Source organism: Ciconia boyciana, chromosome 2, assembly GCF_034638445.1.
Source record: "Ciconia boyciana chromosome 2, ASM3463844v1, whole genome shotgun sequence".
Classification (NCBI taxonomy): domain Eukaryota; kingdom Metazoa; phylum Chordata; class Aves; order Ciconiiformes; family Ciconiidae; genus Ciconia; species Ciconia boyciana.
This window is the reverse complement of record NC_132935.1, coordinates 56733246-56760666: the sequence shown is the minus strand read 5'-3', so window position 1 is coordinate 56760666 and position 27421 is coordinate 56733246. Positions and strand designations below refer to the sequence as shown.

The 27421-nt window shown below is 42.3% G+C and overlaps 1 protein-coding gene across 5 annotated transcripts in view; it reads right to left on the bottom strand.

Annotated features, from left to right (window-relative positions):
* Positions 1-27421, bottom strand: part of MTCL1 (microtubule crosslinking factor 1) — a 110567-nt gene that overhangs the window by 28689 nt on the left and 54457 nt on the right. The window contains exons 4-10 of one of the 5 annotated variants that reach the window (XM_072852728.1): positions 24295-24354; positions 22079-22156; positions 16953-18278; positions 15848-16003; positions 7658-7750; positions 4575-4805; positions 2753-2941 (exon numbers count right to left, since the gene is read on the bottom strand). In XM_072852728.1, coding sequence (XP_072708829.1) covers positions 2753-2941; positions 4575-4805; positions 7658-7750; positions 15848-16003; positions 16953-18278; positions 22079-22156; positions 24295-24354 — 2133 coding nt within the window. The remainder of the gene's footprint in view (positions 1-2752; positions 2942-4574; positions 4806-7657; positions 7751-15847; positions 16004-16952; positions 18279-22078; positions 22157-24294; positions 24355-27421) is intronic. The other 4 variants (XM_072852730.1, XM_072852729.1, XM_072852731.1 and 1 more) reach the window with 4 other exon arrangements.

Here is a 27421-nt window from a genome sequence, read left to right as displayed (position 1 = left end):
ACCTAGTTATCTCAGCCACTCCTAGACTATCACAAAATTTCCTTCCTAATGTGAAACACACACTGATGTATTTCATCTTGGAGCTTGCCAGGCAGAACCAGTAACTTAGGGCTCTCCTGGGCTGGTGCAAACCTTGGAGACTTCCAGCTTCACCACTCACCCCAAATTCCCCATATAAACAGTGCTTTTTTCCAGCTGCGGGCTTAAGGAACCTGCAGAAGACCCCCAAAACCCTGGGTGTTTTTCAGCACAGCCTGACTAGTCAGTGGCATACCGGGAGGTGAGCACTGCTGAGATCCACCCCTTCAGGAAGGACGTGCTCTGGGTCTGCTGATACTTTCAAAGCTTTTAAAGCTGGGACAACAAAGGCGAAGTGTTTTCTTGCTCTATTTTTCTTTAGTTAATGTGTTTTAGGATCATACATGAATTAAGTGGAGCTGATGTTTATGGGTGAAAGTCTGTAATGTGTGTAGAGCGAGGACCAGGATCTGTTTGGTTGGTGAGCACAGCAAAGGTCCTGCACGCAGGAGGTTTGCAGGGCCAAGCCATCCACCATAGTGAGATGGACAATTCAGGCCCAACTGATACTAAGGTGTGTGAGGGCAGAGCAAGGCTCTGGCAGAGCCTCAAGGGTGCAGGAGGTGTGCAGGCAGCTACTCCTCTGTCACGGTCCTCCAGAAGACACTTCCAATGCCCTGAATCTATGACAGCATCAGAATTAACCTATACTAGGGCTTCCTATTTCTGTGCCAGAGAATACTCATAATCCTTTCTTGCCATTGACAAATACAAGTCCCGTAGCACTGAAAACCCTTTTTATATGCCTGTCAATAAACACAGTGCTTGTTAGAAAATTCACTAGTGTGAGCGGGCAAAACAAGTAATAGTGCTTAAAATGAGAAATATTTAGCAAACTCACTCATTCTTGCAGTGTTGAAATAACACTTTTTTTCCTGGTTGGAAGGCAAGAAACCTATTTTACCTTCACAAGTCCTTTTGGATATCATGCACTATTCACTATTAAGAGGGGTACTGAGATGTGGTCTGTTCCTATGGATCATTTATTTCAGCAAGATTAGCTGGAACTGCTGCATTAGAACATCATGCAGTGTATATAAAAATGAATTATAAGCAATCCTACTTCCCATTTCTGCCACCTTAATTGAGATTAATGCCTAAGCAATGATTATTTCAAAGACGACATAATTTATTTGAATGTTCTTGGTCATTTTAAGAGATCTATATGGAAAGTTAGTACATGACAGAGTTTGTACTGAGAGTATGTTGGTTTATATTTATTTTACTCATTCTAGATTAAACCAGTCTACGGATGGAATGCAGTTAAATGACCTGCTCAGGAGCACCTCCTCCATGGCCTTCTTCAGCCTCTACCAGAGAAGAGCTTGCTGAGAGGATGACAGTGATGGGTCTGGGTGACTGGCAAGGTAGAACCTTTCCAAATGCCAAACTGATCAAATGAATACTACCTTGGTAGCACACTTCACAGAAAATAATAGCTAGAGAATGGAGTTGTCAGCTAGCGCTATGAAAAAAGTAAAGCAAAAGAGTATATAAACTTAAAGCAGTATATGAAGTAGCATAAAGACCACAGATCTCTACTATTTTTATTCAAACAGAAATTCTAACTGAAGTTACATCTTGGACTAGGTTGCAAGGCAGCTGTGCATCTCCCAGCACCAGCCTAACCTTATTATAGGATGGAGACTTACTGTTGCCTGCTGCGTATCTATTAGACCATATAGATAATAAGCAAACAGGTTGTACATAGTCGTGAGAGTCTGGGGAATTCAAGGCGAAGAACTGAAATGCAAAGACACACACAATCCTCAGACCCTGCAGCGAGTCAAGCAAAGTAACGCGGTTATAGAGAGTTACATACTTGTCGGAGAGCTCTTGCTGTGGAGCGGGCTCCCAAGTCAAGGGCCCGGATAGAGATGGGGCATAAGGCATAAAGCTTCAAGACCTTTTTCACTGAATTTGTGTTTTACACAGAATTCTTGCTCCATTCTACTTATGATTTCAAATAATTCCATGTAACAGGATGCTCTCATCTGAACATTTTCCATTTTTAAAATATAAGAAGATGCTCCTGAAGAACTGTTGGAAGCCTTAAGTCTGTCCCCTTTGAATGTTTGCTATTATTATTGTTAGGACTGCTGGTATATTAAATGCACAAAGGAAAAATCTAGGATATATGGCAGTGCTCAGATACACACAGGCAGGGCACAGGCGATGTCAGGGAAAAGTTAGCATGATTTGCTTTTAGGCATTTAAAAACAAGCCTAGTGACAGGAAGGAACTTTTGCATTGTTTTCCTATCATCTCTAAGGGAAACGTTAAATACATGTGCTGGTTTCTTAAATTATTTAAAGGAAATAAAATCACCTCTTCTTGCTAAAAGCTTGACAGTGGAATACAATAGATGTGCTCAGGCAAGAGTAGCATGTAAATTCTGCAAACCATCACATACTGATAGATGTTTCTGGGCAAACAGCCACAAGAGGAAATGGGATTTTTCACTGATAGCATCTGCCAACAGGAGAACAGTAATCACGTGGCTCTTGATTAAATATAAATATAATGGATGAAATCCACTGTAATTGCTGTGTAACTAGAATTATTTTTACAAGTATGATTCTAGGTGATTTAACACAGCAGCAGAAGAAAATGAACTCCCTTGGAAAATCCACAGTTTCCATCCCCAGGGCATGATAAACAAATGGTATAGTACCTGCTTCTGCTGCTGCAGTAATTCTGCAGTCTGCAGCTGTGGTCCACGATCTGTGCTCTCCGTGGTGGGACGCTGGGAGAAATCTGTCAGTGCAAACACAACATCCTCTTCCTCCTCGTCTCGCTCTGCATCATCCACCTTCTGCTCAGACTGAATGCCAAAGTCTGGGAGGGCCTCAGGGTGCTCGATCTAAAATGCAAGAGCTGGGGGTCATCAACACTCTTTTGCCATTTGCCTCGGGGTACAGAAATCTATTGGAGGGCTAAAGGAAGGGACTATCTTCCCCTGCATCTCTGTGGTGGGATATATTGACTTCTATTCTGTAGGCTACAGGAAATGACCTTTGGGTGATATATGACATGTTGCATATGTGAACACAACACTATGCAGGCGTGCGAAATAGGAGGTCTACGCAGCTGAGAAGATGGGTGTAACATAGCATGATGGATATATTCCATTACGCATTAATGAAAATCTATACAAGACACTGGTGTATTGTCTGATGAAGATATGGAGATCAGGAAGTATCCAAATCTAGCGCTTTATTCTCTCTAATGCGTTAGCAAAACACAACTCCAATAATGACTGGAGGTGGATTGATTATAAATTAACCAGTCAAAAAATCCAAACAGTGAAAAAATGAAAGCTATTTTGATATTAGAAGATGAGCTAGTTTACATAGAAGCAAATTAGTACTGCTGAAGTAAAGTAGAAGCAAATTATTTCTAAGTAGTTACTCATCTCTTGTTTCTGACTCATATTACCACAGCAGATGAAGGTAAAGATGTTCATCCACCCTTTATCTAAGAATACAAAACATTGCAGTATTCAACTTAAGCATACTCCTACCAGACCTGAAAGGTTACTTGTACTGCCAAATGCAGCAACCACTGAAAAACACTAGGTACATAAGTATCAGAAATACTGAGAAAAACTACTTAGTTGCCTTAGCAAACGGTTTCAGAATTGCATGAATCTGCAAAATAAATCTATTATTCTCAAGAATTTTGTATAAAATGTCAGAATGGGCAAACATTTTTTAAATTTATTTTTTCTTTAGGTAAGATTTCCAAAGCGAATGGTAATTCTGGATGTGCAACTCGACACAATTTAGCAGCACCTTTCTTCACAGTGCATGTTGACTGGCAATCACACCCCTGCTGAGATGTGTCAGCTTGGGGATTCCAGGTTGTTATGTACTTCTGAAATTCCTGATCTTAATTTAGTTGCTACATGGAAAATCACCATGATGACTACTGGTGTACTGCTGCTGACGGTGATAGACGTGTGTATGGAGAAGAGGAACAAACAAGAATGATTCACTGTAAGTTCCCACAAGAAGCTGTATAATTCTCCTGCCAACATGAAAACAGAGCTTCCCTCCATCTGTATTGATGAAGGTTTTGTAAGGAACACACTGTGCACACGATGAGAAAAACGACAGCACTCAACCCATCTACACAGATTTGACTCCATCAGCTCGCTAACAGTTTTTTTTCTTTCCAAAAATTATTCAGGAGTCATATCTTTGAGACCTAATTAAATTTTCATTTACTATGAGACAGTTTTTCAGGACCAGATGTTTGTGCAAGTTAAAGGTTTAGATTTAATGATGGGTGATCTGTACCATACCATGCAGAATATATTTTAGCACAAGCCAACTTAAGAAAAGGCTTCATGTTTAATTTGAATCCTCTTTAAATCTATGTGTAATTATAAAGTTGCTGATGCCACATCATATTTAAAGTCTACACTTAAAGAAGGAACATCCCAGTACCCCACCGCTTGCAACTTCATTGGGTTAATAAGGTGGGACAGTTACCTCTAATATGTCCTCCCCTTCCTCCTCCATTCGCTTGCCTTGCCGCCAGTGTTTCAGCAGCCACTTCAGTTTGACATACAGGAGAAAGGTGTCCTGCTTGAAATGCCTGAGTTCTTGCTGCAGTAAACTTTTCTCCTGGCTCCAGGTCTTCTCTTCCAGTTTGTTCTGCAAAGTCAAGCTCTGCACTTCCAAGTCTTTCCTCCGCAGGGTCTGCATATGCTCCTCCTCCAGCTTTAATGGAACGACAGACACCATGTCAATGGGGTGGTGTCCTGGGGCGGTTTCCAGGACTTGTACTTTGTTGGGTGAGACAAACTGAAATCTCTAATTTTCTTCAGTAGTGAGTAGCTATTGAGTTTGGCTCAATAAGTTCCTCAGCAGTTATGACTGTTGAGGAAATTAGAGGACAGCAGTCGATAAGCTTTGCTTAGACAACCATATCCAAGTAACCTGCTGTGGAAGTGGACGTTTACTTTAAAGATGCACAAGACCTCTGCTGCTGCTTAAACATTTTATACCACTTGTATTTTCCTCCCTCTCTTGATTGTATCCCTGCAATATGTTCCCAGCACGACCACCACCCTACACTGCTGCACATATCACACCTGCTAAATGCATTTGCAGCCATTCCTACAAGGTGGGACCACAGCTGTCTTTCAGGCAACCTGGAATATTATCCTTGCTTCTTCCCTCCCCAGGCACAGACTCATCCTTTCCTCTGTGGCTACGTCTCCCTCTGCTTCTGGAAGGGCAACGCTTCTGAAGGAACCACATCCAGTGTCTCAGATACAACTACTGGTCCCTCACTTCTCACAGTTCATACTTGGAGGCATCTGAATGACTCACAGTAAAGAGTTTCTCATTCTGATATGACTAGATCAGAGACACATGCAGGAACTGAAGAGACAGGAATAGGTTGCAACTCGGCATTCAACATGTCTCAGTTTCAGTACTAGAAGCACCAAGAAAAGCTCATTCTTTGGAGCACACGTATAATTACATCTGTTTCAACACAAGGCCACCTGAAACATTATTCTTTAAATGTGACTTCTCCCTCAATATGTCAAAATCAAACAATGGCATGACCTGCACCCAATAGTACTTGTACAAGTTAGTGGTACAACATCTCATATTCTGCATGGATGAGATAGTGTTTCCACTTCAACCAAGCTGTGGTTCACATTGATCAAGAGAAAGCAGATGGAAAATGAGTACGGAGCCACTGCTTACAGATGCCAGTTTCTACTATTTTCCATTCTGCGGAACAACAGCCTCTCCCTTTGCTGACCAGCTCCATAGATGAAATCTATGAAAGCCACAGTATACTAATGACCACAACAATTTAAACCGTAAGGACATACCCTGCAACAAACAACATTACACTGGAATGAAGAATACTTCAGAGATTCTTCTTCAGGTGCATGGACCCCCTAGCAATTAATACTGCTAAGAAATATATGCTTGATTTTCATGGCAACATTCAGATGCTTCTGACACGGGCTACTGGTCCATATTAGATGGTTTACTAAGGACTTTCCTGCCCTTTAAATGATGTGCTCTGGCATAATGCAAATTTTCAGCACCTACACTACTATGCCTTAAAAAGTTCTAAATTTGAAATTTTTACAGTAGTTGCTAGCTTAAATGGGCTTAAAATGCAGCATAAAAGTAGTCGGGAACAAAATTGGCTATAACGGCCCAAAAAACATACATGCAACTCCTAATAACACTCATGGAGATGGTACACTGCTAGCACACATCAATTTGATGTCATTGAACATTGCTAAAAATAAAATTATGAAAAAGGGGCTTATTTTAAATTTAATTTTTACAGGAAGAAACAAACAGATTTTGTGTTGATGCAGGTTCTTCCACCAAATGAATTTATGGTCAAATACAGCAAAGATCTGAGTCATTTCCACCAGAAATCCTGGAAGGTGATAAAAAAGGAACAATATCAACCGGATGGGCATAATCTGGAAAAAATGAAGAATCCAGAAGATGCTTTTATTCTTCTATTTCTACTGGCTGTCAACATGAATAGCTAGCTTTGATTTTGCTGCATTTTTTTCATTGTTTTTACAAGCTGTTATGATCTAAGTTCCCTTGGTCACGAATTCTTGCAGAAGGCCCTGGTAGAGGTAGCTTCATAGAGTATTATGCTTTTTCAATGGATAGCTATCGCAAAAGAAAAGAACTTTAAGAAGCAGGCATAGCTTCCAAAAAGCTTTCATGGCCAAGGCAACTAGGAAGGAAATCAATTTACTGGTTGCCTTCAAAAGCCTCCATGAGAAAGCTCCTATGGAGATCAACTGGAAATTAAAGCTACTTATGAAAAAACGGAGGGATACCACTTGGGCATAATGAGATTAGTTGGCACAAGGAAAAATGCTTTGCAGTATGCAACAATTATGCTGAATTTAGTCTATGAAGTAAATTTAAAAAGAAAACTTCAGTTAAGAGCCAAACAGCCTGCAAAAATTAGCAACAGATTTTTTTCGCTCTAGGAGCTAGAGATCACAAAACGATTGACTAATCTGTTCCAGCCTTCAAAAGAGCAGGGGGAGCCCATGTAACAAAATATGATTTATTCACCAGTTATGAATAAGAGGGTTGGAAGCGTGGGGTACTGAGAAATACAAAAAAGTCCTGATTTATGTCTCAGTTATGAGCATGTAACAACTCCTCTGACTTCAGAGGAGCGTTGGTTTTTCTTTGGGCTAGGAGGGGTCAGAATAAAGCATAGAGACAAACTGTGCTCCCAGAGATCAAATGCACCTTTCCCCAGCTCACGGAGAGCTGAAGGGGCTGATATAATTCCCCATGCAGTATTTCACGTCTTTACCTCAACTGGCCCCGCACAGGGGAGGACAAAAATTCCCTCCACCAAGCACAGAAGCCAGATTCAAAGTGGCAAAATAGGCTTGAGTTTACATTTCCCCAACTTCCAGATTCTTCATTTACTCAGATGACATCAAACAGGCACAGCCATCTGGACACAAGTTCCCATGGTCCTGACAAACAAGGTCCACACCACACACCATGGTCATGCGTCTCTCCCAGCAGGCAGGTTTCGTATTTACCTGGATGATCCTTTCTGTAAACTTTTCTTGCTCCTCTCGGTGAAGTCTCGTCTCCTGCTCAAGCTGAGCCTGAAGCTCCTGTATCGATACATTCTGTACAGGTAAAACATGGGAATCCCTGAGCTGATCAGCAGGACAAAGGGATAGGTTTAGCAGAAAATGTGTCTCCGTGGTGTAAAAAAAGGAAAAAAGAAAAGAACTGCAGGACAGACATCTGCACAACTCACGGTTATCAATAGTTAAAAGCAAAGCACAGTGTGCAAGTAAACAGCAATGCCCTAAATATGTGTGGGAATTTCCTGTGTGGCTCCTTCGGAAAACTAAAGCTGGGATGCTGATGTTACATGTTGGATATTCCCTTCAGGCCTCTGCTCTGGGTTTGCACTTGAGTAGCTGAGACAACACACCATCATGACGTTTGCCAGATGAGCTCCTAGTTACAGGATTACATATTTCGTGGTGTATTTCTTTATGATAATGAAAGCTATAAAATTTTAACATCTCTGCAGAAGATGCATCTAATGCATATATATTGAACCTAATTATTTATTCATTTGCAACACTTCTGATTAGGCAGTTAATGGGATAGCATTTATTAAACCAACTAAGCATATAAGGTCCCTTTCTTCAGATACAGGACAGCTCTCTGCACAAGTCGACTTCATTCTGTGATTTCTACTCAAAATAATTACTCCACAAATGTCATGGTGATAAGCTGTGTGAGCCTGAGATCTGACCAAAATGCTTAAGTATCTCCTCTTTCAGGTCCAACACTATTTTAATCTTCATGTTTTCAATTGTATGTTCTCATTAAGTTTGGCATCCCATCCACTTTACTTCTGAAAGTTACTTAATTCAAAAATAAAGACCTAAGAAGGCAGAGCCAGACCTCATTATTTATACTACGTTAATTAATCTTGTGGCACTTATATTCCTGATCAGAACTTTCTAAGCCCTTCATTTTGTGTCTCTCACATTGGAGCTAAAACTGATTTGTTTGTACAAAGGTGATGCTCGGCCAGATGCTGTCCTCTTCACATGTGTGACCACAGAAAACACTACTGCCCCACACTCCTACTTCCCAGAGTAAAGACGCATTTAAAAGAAGGGATCACTTCAGGCTTCAAAGCGTAATCCCAAATTCTCTGCTGGCCGACGTCCAGCGTGCTCCAACCTCAGCAGCTGCAAGGATGTAACGCAGGTCGTGGGACCGCTCTTGGGGGCTGCATTGCTATTTCCTCTCCGGCATCAGCCCTGGCACCTATCTCCTCTCCCTGAGCACTCCTCCTGCTTCCCGAGAGCAACACCAGCTGCTGCCACTGTTTGGGCCGTGGCAGCCCTTGCTGGGACACTCTTGGTTATTCAAAAAGTATTTGTCACTGAAACAGATGCTCCTCTCCTCCTCTAGGGAAAAAGAAGATAAGGCAGATGGAAGGATCTCATAAACCACCCGCAGGACCATACTCCGCTGAAAAACGAAAGTCACCCAACATATACTTTCTGGGCCCTATCAGTTCTTTCTTTACTTCATTCACTTATTGACTTGTGCACATCTGTTTTGTACCTGAGGAAAAGACACTTCCAGCCCTCTGAAAGGTACACGTAAGGTGACCAAGAGAACATTATCTGCCTTATCGATTTCATCTTACGTCTTAACATGTCTGCAGACATTTTGTATTGCACAAAGGCAAAAATTCGGTCTCACAAATAATTTGGAAAGAACTGCTTGCAATGGGATTTGCCAGTTTTGCACAATCATTTGTAAATCATCACTTTAATTTTCTCATCCAATAAAGGAAAAACTACTGTCATCAGAAATTTCTGCATTCTTGTATTCTCATCAGGCTTCTTTATGAATATGGCAAATAATAACCAATGTACTAGTTATAGTACATTAATAACCAATGTACCTGGTTAATTCAGGTGTGATTTTAACAAATGTGTGTTCCTTCTTTTTATGAATTCAAAATCAGCCAAAATCATGCAAAGCTGATCTGGTGAAAACAGATACAACATGGCAACACTCTTCTGTTTGCAATAATCACTGATCTTAATATGCCTCTCTTTACAGTCATACGATTACACATTTAGATAGTTAGAAATATTGTTGGTCTTGGGATTCCTGAAACTGGAAGCTGAATCAGAGCAGCAAAAGGTACCAGGAAGGTAAGGTTTGAATTTTTCACTATTCACTTCACACTTGTGTTTTTCAATGAACAATGATTTGCTAAAAGATCATTTGTTCCACTTCAGACTAGTATTAATTGGAATCACATAGTTATGTATATACTGACAACACCTTATATCTGCAAAATTAGGGCAAGAAAATGATTAACTCATGCAATTTTTTGATAAACATGTAGCCCATGCAAAGCCAAGTTTCAGGAAACTTGGGCGCTGGGATTATGTGATAACTGTTGGAATTACTAAGAGATTAAATACATTATAAAGGTAGATGATAGACTATTACATGCACACTACACAGTGCAAATCTTTTTACAATTGCTTTGCCTCTTTAAGGATGATAGATTTTTATAAGCAGCAAAGTAAACGTCTTGAAAAGCAGTTAATGCATGAACGCAGAGCTGCACACCTTTTGCCTTCCAGTGCAACCTGAGGACTCTTCATAGTCCATAATTTCATATAATGTCATTTCTACCAGAAGCACTGGGATTAGTACTGCTCAGATCATGGGAGATAAGGCTGCTTAAATGCCTAATAGATTGCTGCTAAACATCTGGATCATGAACGAAGAAGGTGTAGAAATGTATCGTGATATTTGTATACACAGTTCAGGTACCTGGCATTGCATTGATGGACGTCTATATGTTTATATGTGGATATCAGGCCCCTATCATGTAATCAGCAGGGTGTAGTCTGTGGCACAACTGTGGTTTGGTTTTGTTTTGGAAAACAACACTGCTACAAAATGGGCACAAAAGTTGATAACCTGTTAACTTCCATTCTTTGTCTCCTTTGTTCTCATAAACAAAGGCGCTACACGAGGAACTGAAATCACCCCTAACGTGACGGCCACCACACAACGTACTGACACCACAGAAACAGGCAGAAACTCACTGCAACAAGACATACAAACACACTATAATGGGAACTACAAGCTAGTGCTACTCCATCACAGTGCCACAGAAGCGGCTGCACTTCATCCACAGCTCGACACCAACCGACAATTTCCCATGAATCCCAATTCTTGCATTTCCAGATCCACTTCCACTCCCATCCTCTCGGACAGGCAGTGCCAAAGCCTTCTGCGGAGTCCTTTTCTTTCACCTATTATCACTCCACAACAAGCTAATCCATATCGATGTCTTTACCTCAAGAGGATGTTCAGAGAAAAGTCATCCACGCTTTGGGGGCTTCACCAGCACTCCCTCATTGCACCGACCCCTTTCTGCCCCTCTCAGCGTGTTGAAGGCTTTTCAGGTTACTTTTCAGCTTGCACAATCCCACATTTCTGCCAGGACTTGTTTTTACAATGTTGCCATGCACCATGAGGCATGCCTGGGTTTTACATGTCTGTTTTCTCCATTTTACATTAGCTAATTGCAATCTCAGTTTGCCTGCAAACTTAATCGGTTTATATGCAACAACTGTGAACATCAAATTTCATGGAATCTTTCTTTTCAGCATTTTTTTTTGCAGAAGGGATGGAGCAAAATAAGGCCTGAGGAGGCAGGGTAGAAAGATGCTCTCCAGCATTTGTGTGTAATTCCAGGAAGCCAAAAGATGAACATTTTATGCTGCTCACCTAATGCTATGCTATAAAGCTTTGATATTTGGACCTTACATTTGACTATGCAGTCTAAAACCTACTACTTTTTCACATGTGACGGCTGACCATTGCATGCATACAATCAACCAGATCAGATAGGAACTTCAGTGCCTTTTGTATTACTTTTTACATGCAATACACATCTAACTGAATTCTCAGAGGCTGCTTCTGAAGATGTACTCTTCTCCTCACCCCTTAAAAATAAATGACATATATTCCATTTACTAGTGTACAATAGGCAGTTGTGTGGTTATTTGTCTGTGCTTATATGGAGAGTCTCTGATTTTGGAAAAACACAGAACACTTTGCTCCAAGTCTTTAAAAATCCATCTCATTGTATGGATAGTACACAAAGTCTCACCGAGTTCAGTTAGGACTGGGATATCCAGATTTACATCATAAAGGGTCTTTTAAGCCGTTATATTGTCAACCTTTATGGAATCTTGCATAGCAAGAAAGAATACAATTCATCAAAGTAAATTATTCTTGCTGCCCCTAATCTTGGTGGGAAGAAATACTGTCAGCACCAGTTTGTCTTTCTTCTTCCCACAACTTTGCATTGGAGGAACAGCGGACACTAAGAGATACAACTTTCTATGCGGTCCTCATTTGTTGTTTTTTTGGCTTTTTTTTTTTTTTAGAAGAAAGAAAAGTCACAATGTATAAAACATTCACTGTTTCCTTTCTGGAAAACAAAATCTTAAATCAGGGCAAGAGAAAAGGTTGTAAAAATTTTCAGCACATGGCTGGGAGCTGCTGCAAAAGCCATCCAGCCGAAAAGCTCTCACATGGAATTATGAAAATGGCACAGAAGGAGCACAGACACTCCAAAACCAGCTAAAAATATAACATTCAAAATATAGACCAAAATTCTTCTCATGTGTCTAAAATGGATCCATACAGAAGTTTTGATTTAAAGCAGGTGGTAAAGTGACTTACCTAACTTGCACATCACTGTATCTGGTTGGTCCACACTTAACCCAGGTATTAACTTAGAGTAATAAAGATGTTTTATATATCTTATGGGCATGATAAGTAAGGAAAATGGATAAACAGATTAAGAATGACCTAGAAGAAATTATTCTTCAGTGTGAGCTCTTCCTACTTTATTACTAGACCTTGTGGAAGACTTGCTTTTTAAGACATCCTCTCACCTCTCTAGCCTGTCTGCTTTTCAATTCTCTGGTGACAACTTGTTCGTTTTAAGTTAATTCACTCCAGTGGTTCTTTTTCCATAACCTGAGAATGTCGGAGATTTTGTGGCATTTTTCTACACAGAAACAAATGTGTAAGTCCTTAAAAGCCATGTATGAAAACAATCCAAATCTGAAATGCAAAGATGAGTGCTTTTGCCTTTGGCGATATCTACTTACTCAGGTAAGGGCAGAACTGATACCCTCTGAAGGAACAATCAGAACTAGGAGATACAGCTCCATTTTAGAGCATCGGGTATCAAATACTGCAACAAACTATATCTGGTCATTTGAAAGAGTGAAATTTTTCTTCTCCAGAATGTCTTCTTGTTTCTGAATAAACAGGAGGAGACTGCTTAAGGAAGCTGCCCTTTGTTTATGGATATTCCATTGGCAAAAAGGGTAAAATTCACCAGACAAAAAATTATTTACCATTTTTCCCACTGGTTCCCATTTGTTGCCATAGTAATCCTTTGATTTGTGCCGGGCGTTTGCTCCATGAAGCATTGTGTTACCTTTCTTAGTTCCTCCCTGTCTTTTAGTCAGGGCAATTCTCACTTGATCACTTGCTTTTTCTTTGGATGGTAAAGAATTATTTCCCCCTCCCACCATAACCCAGCTCTGCTAAAATCATGAATAATGGATCGAACATCCACCCCAGTGGGCTCCAACCTCCGCAACAGCAGCTGAATGGCTTGTTTCAGCAAGAAAACAAAGCCCTGCTCTTAAGGCAATTTCAAGATATAATTTCCCTTGGACTGTGACTCTAACCCGCTTCTTTAACATGCAAATACATTCTAATAACACTGTTGCACTAACAACTGCAATGCAAAGCCCAAACAAAGGCAGATGTTTACAGTTAGGCTACGGGGTAGTTTCAAGCACAAGTCAGTCTGCATTTATTGTATTTAATCAAACAATTAGGCTCCCACGATGCTCATTTTTAAAAATAGGAGAAATGGCTAAATGGAAGCTGCTCAGCATTGCTTGGGAAAATTTTCATTTAAAATTCAGTTTGGAAAAAATGAATTTAGAAAAATGGCTTTGCTTGCTTAAAAAGAAAACATTTGCCTCACTGATATGAAATGTGTTCTTCTCATGCTGAAAGTCCATACATAGTAAGAAGATCATCGATCAATGTTATCCACTGGCCAGTGCATATATTTTTCACTTCATAAGTTAAAGCAGATAACGACTTACGTATAGCCATCTCTGCTGTGGGCACTGAAAGGTTTGAGTCTCCATCTGAAATATCTGTGGTAATATAAAAGCCCCTTCGGTATCTGAATAATATTTTTTCCTGCTCATTCATCTGGCATAAAAAAAATGGTAGTTTTTGCTAGTGCAGTGTATGAAATTAAAAAAGAAAAGACTAAAAATGATACCATACAAAATTATTTGAAGGAATCTTCTGCTTCACTTGGGCTCGACTATTACAGATTATAAGATTTCAATTGGCTGTCCACCCACTGAACAGTTTCAGTGTAAAGCAGTGCAATATTCTTTGTTGCTTGAGTAAACCTGACCGAAACAAACACCTTAGTCTTCAACATTTTCTCACGTTGGGCCATTTAAGCCCCAGCCTTGCTCACCTTCTGAGCACATCTGGACCTCAGCTGGATATTCTCTACCTTTCATTATAATTACTGGCTTTTTCCTTGTCAGGCTATGGTGTGAAAACTATCCATCCTCTGTTTAAACACAGTTTGCTGTACACGGTTTACACGTCATCCCATCCTGGGAGTGGAAAAAAAAGATGTTGTGCCAAAATAACCCAAATTCCTAATCTTAATAGAGGGTTCGCATATACAGGACTTGATATAATAATGAGGCTGATCTAAGGTAAGAGGGAATTAATAAAAATGACAAAATTTAAACCAAAATATTGTAAACATTTGCTGTGGTGATTTTCTGACCTAATCTACCATAACTATTGACCAATACAATTGCAAAAGGATCCAGGCTGAATGGCAAGGTTTCTCTACCTCATCATCCCATTTCACTGCTGAGGAAGAAAACTTTACCTTTCAGTGAGAGACTTACAGTGTCCTGGGTTTATCAGATGTCCTTCCTGAGATTTATTATCACTGGTAAAAGTGAAACGTTGGAAGAGAAGCTGCTGAACAAATTAATTATTCTAATACGACCAAAACTCTGCACTGTCAGGATAGTTTAAAACAAACAAAACAAAACCAGCAAAGAATTACCTGTGTTAAGATGAAGGGCCACTCTCCCTTTGATATTCAATACAGCATCGTGCTGCTTGGCTACCAGCTGCCCTGAAGCTTTTTCTTCCTACCCCTGCTTTCTAGTGCTTGTTATCGCTTACTCACAAACCCAGCTGTTCCAGCCAGCATTCTCCTTCTGCCAGACTCAATTAGGGGTTTCAGATATGCTAAGGCCTCTGCATGTGTCTTTAGAATTAAAAACATATTAAATCTCATCCCTCACTAGAAGCTACTCTAACCAGCACAGTTTCAAGGTAGATTTGGCTTCCCAGTGGCCAGCAGAAAAGTTTTTCAATGCTCCAGCTCGCCTTTGCGGAGACAGATTAGAAATTGTTTTCTTCAGGACCAGCTGTAGTGTTGGACAAGCTATGTTCATGAGAAAGCAGCTAAGGAGATGTTTACTGAGGCTGATATGGCCTCTGCATGGATGAAGATTTAAATAAAAACTGATCAATGTTTTTGACGAATGGAAAAGTATTCCACAACCTGAACAATGGAGAATTCTGCTTTAAATAATGTTTTTTTGGAAGCTGCAGGGTGCTGTGTTCCCTGTTGAGAATCACCATGCACACCAGCATCAAACCCTCTCCTGTGCAGACTACTGCCAGGCAAAACGCAAAGCAGTCTCTATCTGTAGGCTTTCCAGATTTAAAATATCCAACAAGGTGAAACCTGGAAGCATGATCTCACATCAGGGATTACAACCTCTTCCAGAGATCTTTCGTTACGATACTCAATTGTAGTGGCTCCCTGAGCCGTATTTTCCCACTTAGCGAAGCTACTGGGAGTAGGGTGATGAGTCCAAAGTCAGGACCAATTTGCTTCTCTGAAACTGCAAGGGGGAAAAGAGGTCAACCACAAGTTTCACAACAGGGGTGCTGTGTTTGGTCCAATTTACTCCCCCAACCCCTGGCTTCTGTTACTCATCTCCTGGCTAAGGCAGCAGGAGGCAGTGAGTAAGATGGGCTGTTTTGCTGACCTCTAGACTGAAACAGCCCTTGTCTCCTGGCCTGTAGAGTTTAATGTCTCCATCAGCTCTGCGGTGTGGGTCGGTGGTGGCTCGCTGGTGGTGAATCTCTCGCTCCTCTCCACGATCTTGTTTGAGCTGCCACTCCATCTGATCCCTCAGTTTGGACTGTTAGGTGCATGGGCGGTTTATAACAAAAAAACAAAAGGACAGGAGGGAATAAAGAAAACAAAAATGGGTAAGGTAGACGACTGAAATACTACAAGACAAAGAAAAGCGTGAACAGAAAAACCAACTTAAATACAGTGGCATAAGAAAGTGAAGAGAACAAAACCAAAATGAGGATGAGCAAAATGATGGGCTGAAACATCTGAAAAGCAAAAAAGAGAAAGAGAGGAAAAAAGAATGCAAACACTGGTTATGAGGCGCATGCAATGAGGATGCATGAGTCAAACCAACAGCAAGCATACAAGTCATGAAGGATACGGGACACAAGGCTCTTCCTTCCTTACTTGTGCTGTGCAGAAAAGCCATATCCAGTGTGGCAGTTGTGGCAGTTTAGGCATGCGCCCATGGGCAACGCTTTAGGCAAGGCAGTCCTTCGCTGGCTACAGAGCTTCTCACTCGCTGCTCGGTTAGGGGAGTGAGCTGTAAGCAGGCTTTTCAAAACACATCACTTAGAAAACCGCGTTTGGTTGGGTTCTTTTGGCAAGGCTTTTGAGAACACGCCTGACCCTTTTACGAGAGAGCATAATAAAGACCTCCTCACATTTCTTAGCAAGGCTGCTAATTTACATTCATCAGAATTTTATTTTTTTTAAATTAATCTCCTCTTTCACAGGGAAACACTGCTGTTACAGACAAAAAGAAGACAGATCTCTATAGCACCAGTGGATTAGCCTTTTTGCCACGAGGAACCGCCTCTGAATCAAAGGAGTTGTGCAAACCAACAAAAGAAAAAAACCTATAAAGTGTTTGTTTAACATTACACGCTTCAATACATCACGGGTCTGAAATCATAACAAAGCAGCTGAGAGGAAAATTAGCTCTAGGGTAGCGATGCCAGCAAGAAAGAGAAACAATAAACAGAAAGAAGGGAAACAAGGGGCCGACCTACCTGGAAGTCGGTGATTAACTCCTTTCCCAGGTTACCAATGGGAGAGTCTCGAGACATGGACGTCATTGTGGATAGAAAACTGGAAGACTCTGTGAGATGGGGAAGAGGGGAGAGGTCCTCCAGCTGCTCCTTAAGGCCCTCCCCAATGTGATCAACCTTCTCCAGGAAGGTCTGCAGCTCCTTCCGGAAAGCTTTCATCCTGGAGTTGATGGTGTCCAGAAGCTCCGGTTCATGCTTATCTTCTCCCCTTTCCTCACCACTTTTGAAATCCTGCTCTGTGGATGGGCTGCTGGTTACGTGCACCTTTGCGTCATAAATCAAGCTGTCCGTATCAGTGATAAGGCGGTCCACAGTCCTTTCGAGCCGCTCAGCCTCGCGTTTGATATTAATTAAAGACTCGGTGTCTTCTTTCACTCTCATGAGCTCGACGGAGCACAGGTCACTGACTTCCGATGGCTTCCCGCTCCCAAAACCCGACGTCTTCTCATAAACTTCTTCAGAGTCGCTCTCGCCCCCGATGGGACCCTCTCTCTTTGGCTGGGGTGGGCGACCCTCTTCACTGTCACTCTCCTTCTTTCCAGCATCGCTGTCAGCATCACTGTCCCTGGGGCTGGAAGTGCGCAGGCCCAGGTGAGAGGCAAGATCATAACGCTGGACATTGGACATCAGAACCCTGTTCTCATACTGGAGCTTCATCACTTTCCCGCTCAGCTCGTTGATTTGCAACCTGGCTGACTTCAGCTCCTCTTGCAAAGTGCCGCCACACTTGGACGCCGCGTCGTCCAACCAGCCCGGCTCCTGGCCTGGCTCAAACTTGAATTTGTTCAGCTCGTTCGTTAGCTGCTTGTTGTGATCCTCGATTTCAGAGATCGACCGCCTCAGCAGTTCTGCTTCCTCTTCCACGAACTGCAGGTGCCGGCGCAGCTCTGTGGCCGACTCCACAGAGTCGCCGTAGGGCGAGGTAGGAATGCTTGAAATGTGGTCCCTGCTGAGACACTCTTTTTCGTACTGGCACCTCATATCCTCCATCTCAGCTTTAATCCCCCTGTTCTCCACCTCCAGTTCCACTATTTTTCTGCCCAGTATGTTGGCTTCCTCCTCCACCAGCTTCAAACGAAGCTTCAGCTCAGCCTCCCTGGTGCTGGGTGGGCCCCCTGCCTCCCCAGTAGGCAGGGGACTGTCCACGTCTCCATAGATGGACTTGTACTTCTGGAGCTCCTGCTCCAGTTCATCCTTCTCCCTCCCCAGTTTGGCCATCTTCTTACGCATTAGCGCTGCTTCCTCTTTGGCAAACTGGAGCTGGCACTTCAAATCAGCGCTGTCCTCCTGCCAAGAATAATCACCCCCCCAAAGCTTATATTAGAAGCAAAATCAGTTGCTCACCTTCCAAAATCTCCACCTCCCCACCTTCTGAGCTGTATCTGTTAGGTATGCAAACAATACACAGACAGAGCTGCGCAAACCACACGGCTGACACATTTCATGGCTTGGTCCTGGTTAAATTGGCAAAGCAGCTTGACCAGAGTCAGAGGGGAAAAAAAAAATCAGTGTGCCAGTGCAAGTGTTCAGTGATGCAAGAGTGCCAGCACAATGCTTAGTTTTTCTCAAATACTGAGCAAATTTTGTGGAAAATGAGAATGACTCAAATGAAAAGGTGCTGTGATTTGTTGGCACTTTCTGTTCCATTTATGTTTAATGATACATTTGCTCCCTTTTAGCATCACGAAACAAAGACTACTCAGATGAATTTGCTCATTGTAATCCCAAATCCCGGGCTTCTTCAGCTAGAAAGCACAAAAAAAGTGTGCTAAGATGCCTGGGTGCCTTGCAAAGTGAAGACTTTAACTACTGGATCTCTAAATGCTGTGAGCTAGCCGGAGTGCCTAACTCGCTTTCTGAATAGGAAGCGCTACTGTTGTCTCAGCTGCTGTTATTATTAGGATGGACCGGATTGTGATCCCTCTTTCTGGTATGGACAACTGTTCACATGGGAGATTGGTGAAAACATGTGAAAAAGGAAAGAAAAATTCATTAAACCGTAGTTACATCCAAATCTGTCCCACGTGAAAACCTGTGTTTTTCAGGAAGCACCAGGGTATTAAATGAGAGTAGGATTTTTTTCTGTGTGTGTTGGGCATTTTAAAGCACTGCATCTCAACTCAGATGAAAACTCCAGTGCGTATTGTGCTGAAATAAGAGACAAGGTTAAGTAAATTCTAAGCCGATGAACAATTTCTTTGCGTGAATCACTTTCATGAATTGTCATGGAGATACAGGCACTTGGCCTCATAAGAGACACATTTATCAGCATTAGCAATATAATGGAAGGCAGGCTTTGAAAGATGATCTCTTGAGACAGCAGATTTCATCATTGTTGGTAGGCCATGTGGACATATGTGCAATTATCTATGGAAACTTCATTTCGGTCTCCGGAGCACTGTTATCTTTCACAAGCACCATTTTGTTATAATTCCTAACAATGGCAACCAAATCCAGAAGAAAACATGACTGACTTTAATTGTTCACCCAGATCAGGCTATTAAAAAAATAAAAAGATTTACAAAACTAATTATGGCTCAGCAATCTGAGGAAACGATTTAATTTCTAAAGCACACATCCTTGCACATTGGTAATGGTGTCTTTTATGTTACCCAGATTAATTTTGCCCCATTCTATTTAGATATATACTAATTATGTCTTAATTTCAGCTATTAATACCGGAACAGCCACAAAAGTAATTGGTTGTATACTTCTGAACTCAGTCAGCTTTCTTACCGATTCCACTTGGTGCAGCTTGGAGCTTTAAAATATTAAATAGTAAAAAAGTGATCTTAAATGTTAATAACATGATAGAGGTAAAACATAGCCAAAGTTTCTGTTAATATGGGGTTTTCAGTGACAACCAGGAGTCAAACACAACTGCAATCAGTTGATCAGTTGACTGACTAAAACCCTGGTCATTGTGTTTCTGGCACCAGAAATGTGAGTTTTCTATGAATACAATTGAGGTGCATATAATTGATTAGAAGCAGAGCCTCTAGAAGATTGGCTTTCTTTCCTCTCTATCATCTCCTCACATACCCACACCTCTTTTTCACACATAGATTTGCAAATTGCTTTTCTCTTTATAACTCAAAACTGCAAATTAAGTATCAGATTTAAACCTGGCAAAACTCCAGGCAGCCTCCACTGGAGTCACTCTGAATTTTGGTTGCTCTGGCTGGATAAGCTGTATGATTAAAGTGTCATCTTTGGTCAGGGCTGCGCAAGACATTACCTTTGTTTTTCCTCTCATCGAGAATCAGTTTACCCCTGCAGCTGTAGGCTTTACTTTTAGGGAAACAGAAAGATCACAAGGAAGGTTACATCCAGACCAGTGCTGCGCTTCAGAGCTCACAGGTGGGGTGATCACTCCAGTTTATTTATTTATCTGTTAATAGCTAGGAAATAATCGCATCTGACATCTTCCTTATTCTGTCTTTGTAAGGCAGCATTTTTCCCCGTGCTTCTTGCCTACCTTTGGCTGCGAGAGCCCAGCCATCAGTGGCACTAGCTGGTGCCTCGCACCTCCCTGGCTGCAGGCAGCCGGACCCATGCCGGTGGGGAAGGGCCAGCCTGCCCGCACCCCTCTCCCCCGGCTGGGAGCATGAGGGGCCAGCTCCTCCCCGGGGGCAGAGCGGGCTCCAGCCTGACACCCACTGCCTTTCAAGCAAGAGAAGTAACAGTCACCGAGTTGCACTCGGGACAAGGCACTCAGCATTTTGAAGCTTTGGAAGAAAAGGGAAAGGCTTCGATGGGTTTGGGGTCAGGGCCCCAGTGTTTTTGCTTGGCATCACTGCACGACTCAACGCGTCTGCGGAGTTAGCGCGTTGTTATAGCAGGACAAACCCACCATTAACTTCTTATAACGGCATTACTTTATTGCTAGGCTTTGTCTACGAAAAAAAAGGATCACATTTGTAGGTTTTGGTTTTCGCAAGAGCTGAAACAAACAAGATTTTTTTCATTAAACAAACACAAGCCTCATAAAAAACAACAGAGCTGATGGATGTTAATCTCGCCTACTAAATATGGATCCCATCTGGAAAGGTGAGAAAGCTGTAGATCTTCCCCGCTTCTCTGCCAGGGAACATGACTACTGAAAATCCCATTCCCCGGACAGCTTTTTTCCAAAGGAAAAGAATGGTCAGGAGAGATTTATCAGCCAGATCTAAGCATGCCAGAAGGGTAGGACTCCAACCTTCATGCATCTGTCCCTCTGAAACTTTGTGTACAGAAATATCAGTGGTTTCTTGATCAGTTGAAACCGAGTAGAAACAGCAAGAGGGTGAGACACCCACACAGGCAAGTAGAGTTTTGACATATAAGGCAAACTAAGGAGAGGCCAAATCACCAAAATTAAGAATAGTTCATTATTAGTTAAAGCATGAATGAAAAGAAAGGGGGGGAAAAAAGGAGAATACAGTCTTTCCACCATTTTGGCGGAACAAGAGGCTCGAATCCCAGGGGCTGAAAGCTAGGCTATGGCACAGCCTGACACTATTTCACATCCAGTATATGTGGATGCCTTCCTGTGTACGTAGGGCAGACTGTATAGAAAGAAAAGAAGGAACGAGAGTGCAAAAATGTTCCGTCAGTCATGGTGCTAGTCATGGACTTTAAGAGATCATTAAGGATAAATGGGAACTAATGATTACTGATAGTGATTATTTGCATGCAATAGCATCACAGCTCTGCATGGCACTTCAGAGGGATGTTAATGGAAAAAAAAGCAGAAAGAAAAAACCCAGATCCCTCCCTACAGAGTCTGCAGTCTAATTTAGACAAATGTAGAAGGTGGAGATAAAGAAATGAAATGTAAAAGAAAGAAATGAACTTAAATTCATTATGCAATGTAAATGATGTGATGAGAATGAAGAGCTGATCAAAAATCCCCAAATATGATATTTCTTTTCTGGCAAGAAGACACAAAGATAGATAGAGTCCAACGCCATCTCCTCGACCACCACCACCGGCTCAAGGGAACTGCCAGGCAGAAGATGGGTAAGCGGTTTTGGGGTTGCAAGTCTGACGACAGGGCAGTACGACCAGCACCCAAGCATCTGGCTGAGTGCCAGCACTCCTACCTTGCGCTGGAGAACCACTTTTCTTTGTGTTTTGCCTGGTGCCTGGTATTTTCCAAGAAGCTCCGTTTTGCAATTCTGCTGAACAAAAACTTTTTTTCTTCAATACTGCTAGAGGCGGGTAAGCGCTGCTATGAATTCTGCTTTTACATGACTTCAAGACAATCAATTTCACAGGTATTATTTACTCAGTGTGCCCTGCAGTGGGTGCGATGTTCCAGCTAATTTTCATGATGAGCTCCCAGTGAGTAAAAACACCAGTCTTGCCATATGCTATACATATCTGTAAGCATGCGGATGCACAGAATCTAAGTTTGTGGTTGCTTTTCACAAAACATGCGATGGATATTTGAACTTATTTTAGGTATTCAGGGCTGCTGTCCCTGAAGAGCAGTGTTTTGAACCTCCCGGGCTGTGTCTGTACTAACCCCTTTGGGCCATGCCACAGCACCCGGCGGCTGTTTGACCAGGTTGGGGACTTGCTGTGGTGCCCTCTGGTCTCAACCAGCACATACCTCTGAAGGGATACCCGGGTTTGCAGACAGCTCTGGATAGCACCCTAGAGTTGGGAGATAGCTAGGGCATGCACCTATAGGCTGGGCCATGTCAATATATAAGATTGTTTCTCAGTCTTTCCTACCCTAAAGAATTGCTGAAGAAAACTGAATGGCCACCTGGCAAAGCGCTGTCGCAATGGTTTTCATTTTCAAGCCCAAATCCTTTGCTTGCCTGAGTTACGATGCGTGTGTACAGTGTAAAGGGTTTTTTTCCCCGGGTGGTTTCCAGGATCACTTCCCCACGTTGTGACTGGCGCAGAGCTGACCCAGGGTTACTCGGATAATTTTGTGAAGACCTTTTTAAGGCTTTCCAAGGCAAACTAAAGTTGCTGTTAATGCCTGTGTTGGGGCGGAGGAAGCAAGCATAAGGAATCCATTCCCTCTGCACCACTCCTTATTTCCAGGAATGAGGAAAGGAAGAACAGTGCTGCCCACAAACTCTGGTGGACACAACCCTGCCTTCATGTAGCTTCATCTGTAATCTGCATGTGTGTGGGCATATATATGTGTGTGTGTGTGTATATATATATATATATATATATATATATATATATATATATATTTCATCCATGTATTTTACAGACTTGCAGAAAAACAAACTCTCTGACCTGACTGACGACTTAAATAATTCTCCGTAGCAGGCGCTGCAGGCAGACAGCCCAGTGCCCCATTTTAAGGTCTGATTAAGCCGTGCTTTTATTGGCTTGGCAGGGACGCTTGGTCTGCTGTGTCCTGGGAAAGCAGGCTGCAGCCCCTGGCCACCACGAGCCCCCTGTCTGCCCACCCTACCCACTCAGCTGCCTGCCCTACCCACTCAAGTGCAAGACATTGTAATGATTTATTACAGTTATTATTACAAATCAATGGATTTTAAGACTCCATGGACTCAGAGGAGACCTCTAGGGTCTCGGTTGCGTACACTGAGCCTGCTGAGGGGGCAGCAGGGGAGGTGCAACCTTTCTCTAATGAAGGCACGATGTCGCTCTTGGCTCCTTTCGCAGGGAGGTGAAACACTATCCCCATCTCTCCAGCTATAAACAGTAACTGTATGGGTGCTGGGAAAAGCTTTAACTCCTACAGTCAGCACAAAAAGCAGAGGAAACTGGGCAGACTGCTTCCCCGAGAAGGATCAGCCTACGGGATTTCAATAAAACTGGTGTCCAAAGGGAGACTGAGTGGGTAGCTTAGGCTCTGTTCTATCTCAGCCTGGGGGAGCGCAAGTCCACATGCTGCCCGCCCCGACACCAGAGAGAGATCAAACCCGGGGCCACGACATGAGAGCTCGCGAGGTGTCGTTGCAGTGTGTCAACCACATTCCCTGCCAAGATGCTCATTAGCACAAAATCTTTGGCACCATGTATAAATTTAGTTAGTCCCTAAGCTGCGATCCAATTACTTTGTGAGGCAAGGTGATTTTCTCTTCTTGTAGAAAACCTGCAGCCTGAATCTATGGATACAAGCACGAGCCCAGGAAGCTGCACGGTTTAGAGATCACACTTGTGTCCTAAATTGCTTCTACATTATCTCTGGGAGGTCTCAGTAGATTAAGACCTAATTGCACTCTAGTTAATGTGCCTGATGGCCCTGTCAACACCCGTAAAAAGAAATTTGGAGTTTTATCATGTACTTTTGCTCCAAGTTGCACGTTCTTGAAAACCATACCTGGGTAAATGCCTTTTTTTCTTTGTGTATTTCTCTGCTGCCTCTTCTCTTCAGGGAACTCTGCAATAGAAGCAATGCTGAGTTACTGATAAGCTGAACACAAAGCCTGCAAGTTTGGCAGGGCTCACCACCATAAAAGTAATTGAGAATTCTCCTGAGCAGCTAGGGATTTCGTTTTTCGTATTAATCACTAAAAAAACAAGATGATCAGGGCCTTGTCAGTGAATTTTTCAATGCACAAAATTTCCCACCAAAAAAAAAAAGGAATAAAATTAGTTAAAAGTTCACAGAGGGAAAAACCCCACCCTCTTTTCTTCTCTGGACCACCACAATTTTTGGCAAAACTTTCTTTCTGCATGGGGCAATGATTTATGTTTGATTAATCCAGGGCAGAAGTCCAAGAATGTTACTCACAGTAGATGTGAAACACATTGTGGAAACCTCAGAGGAAAGCAACCCCCCAAAAAAAGGGAAGGACATTCATGTTTAAGCTATATGGCATAACATTATTAGTTAATCCGTGCTAGGAAATACACTGAGGAGCCCAGACAAAGATGAGGTAATTCTCCAGGTATTTCTGATTTTACTTTATAAATCAGATTTGATTGGCTTTGCAAATCTTTATATCCCTTTATAAGAAGGTTTTTTAAGACATGGAAATGATGGCACCACCACTGCTTGGTTTTCAGAAACCTCTCAACACCCAAATGGAAAAGGACAGTTTTCCTGAGAAGCGGGAGGTGGAGCACCGTCAGGACGTTATCGAAGTTTGCACTGACTTGTGTCTCAGGACCAAGTTCAAACCGGTGTGAGCTGGGTCTATTTAGAAAAGGCATAAATTTGACTTTTGTAGGTTGAAGTATCAGAGGGGAACGATAGATATTAGGCAAAAAAAGTGGGATGCTAGGAACTATGGAGTCATTTGAATTCAAAGCAAGCCGTATTTGTGCCCAGAGCCTGAAGGCTGATTACTCCCCAGCAATCACCCTGACATTGTGGCCTCTTTTATTTATTACTCCTGTTTATATTTGCTCTGCGGGGGACAGTTTCCAGCTGAGGTGAAGCCCGGGCTGTCACAGGCTTGCCCACAGCATGCTTCTCCTCTGGCCCGTGTGATGGAGCAGCGTGCCCAGACCAGCGCCTGCTCCCGCATCCGATGGGCTAAATCCTGGTCTCTGTAACCTACACTAACCCAGCACTGGAAACCATGAGCCCAGCAAAGAGGAAGGGAAAGGAGGGAGAGGCATCCTGTTAATTAGCTAAGTCCAGTCTCGTGCTCGGCCGTCAGCTGGCAGAAAACACGACGTGAGCTCGGGGACAGGCGCGTACACCCCATGCAAATCCTAACCAAAAGCCTTCTGCGGCTTTGTGGTTTCTGACTGTTAAGCTATGCAGCTACTGCAAATTATAACTATTGCACGCTAAGACAAATCTCTCCTTCTGCTCTTTGTTATACATAGTTAAGTAGTTAAAACCCATTCATACGCGGCACCATATGCCCAAGACATACTACAGTTTATTTTTTGCTAATCTGCTCTCTACTTTAATCCAGTGATTTCCTATAACTAATGAAGCTGAGTAAGAGAAATGGGGTTTTTCGAATACTGAAACGGTTTAATGAAAAAAGACTTTAAACACTGAAAACATCATATGAAAACCTGTTACACAAGCTTAGCCAGGATAAACAGTTACTGTTTTCTCTTTTTTTTTAAAATGTGGTGTTATTCTGGAAACAGCTATGTAGCTGAAAGCAGTCACCAGTCAGCAGCATCATGCCCCAGCATGCGAGATGGGTCACTATGGTTGAAGAGATACAGGGCATAGCCCTGGCCCTCACACTTTTCCGTGTGACTTCAAGCAAGAGTAGCTTGAACAAGAGGAGGTTGTCTGGTTACTGCATTTGGTTTGTAAGTAGAGTCAGGGATGAGTCTACCAATTTCTGTAGAGGCCTCAATGCATGACTGTAACAAACAGCTACCAAGCATACTAGAAATGCAAAACCTTGTGTCAAATCCTAAAACCCTTCTGCTCTTCCCTATAAGTAAAAGGTTACACTTAGACACATCCAACTGGAGAAGCTAGGGGATATAAACACATGGGCTACGCTGTGCAAGAGAAAGTAATAAAGCCTTTGCTCTGTTGTACAGGATAATACTTGGAAAGTAAGGGGAAAGGAATTAAAATGTAGGTAGGAGACATGGATGACACTGAGAAACAGGCAGGTAGCGATCTGGCTTTGGAAGCTGTAAGCTCCACTCCTCACTGAAAAAATGGATTTCACAGATCCAGACTAACAAGTTTGTATCATATTGCCCTAGATGGAGCCTCTATTTAAGCATTTTCACACTGTCCTGATTGGATTTACGTAAGAACAACCTTCTGATCAGTGCTCGGCTGGGAGAGTGCTTTGTATTTCCATAACGCTGAGACTCAACCTTAGGCTGAGTCTGTCCTCAGTGTAAGAAAAAGAATGGGATATTTCCCTCTGGGGGCTACCAGTGGATTACAGGGAGAAACCCCCCTTCCACGTGCCAGTGGAGGACTAGAAACATAGGCATGGCAACAAGCGACTGCCTGGCCAAACCCCCCTAAGCCCTATCTGAGAGCAAGGAAAGATCTCCATTTCACCACCGTGGGACCAGGCTGCACGTGTGTACGGAACACCAACCAATATAGCTGATATTTCAGTAGGACTAAGGGCAGAGTGCTGCTGCAAAAAGAAGTAGGTGGAACATGCTACAAGCTTAAATGGTTTAAAATGTAAAATGGTGCAATAAAGGAGCATTTCTCTTTGATGTACAGGAGATCAGCATCAGAAACTGATGTGAATTAATGCTAGAAGGAACATTTCTATACTACTTGTTATACTCAAGAGACCAACCAGAGTTGGCCATCTACCAAAATGTCTTTCAATGATGGTTAAACAAGATTTTATTATTCCTTTGGTTAACACAGTCTCTTAGGAAAGAGGTTACTAGCTGGACATTTTCTACCTTCACAGTTTCACTGCAGTTTGTTGCCGTACCTCTTGGCTACCAAGGAGAGCTAATATATGGGGGTAATAAATTGCCTGGTGTTTTAAAAGTTAAACTTCCCAAAAGATTATTGGATGTAGTGACTACAGTAT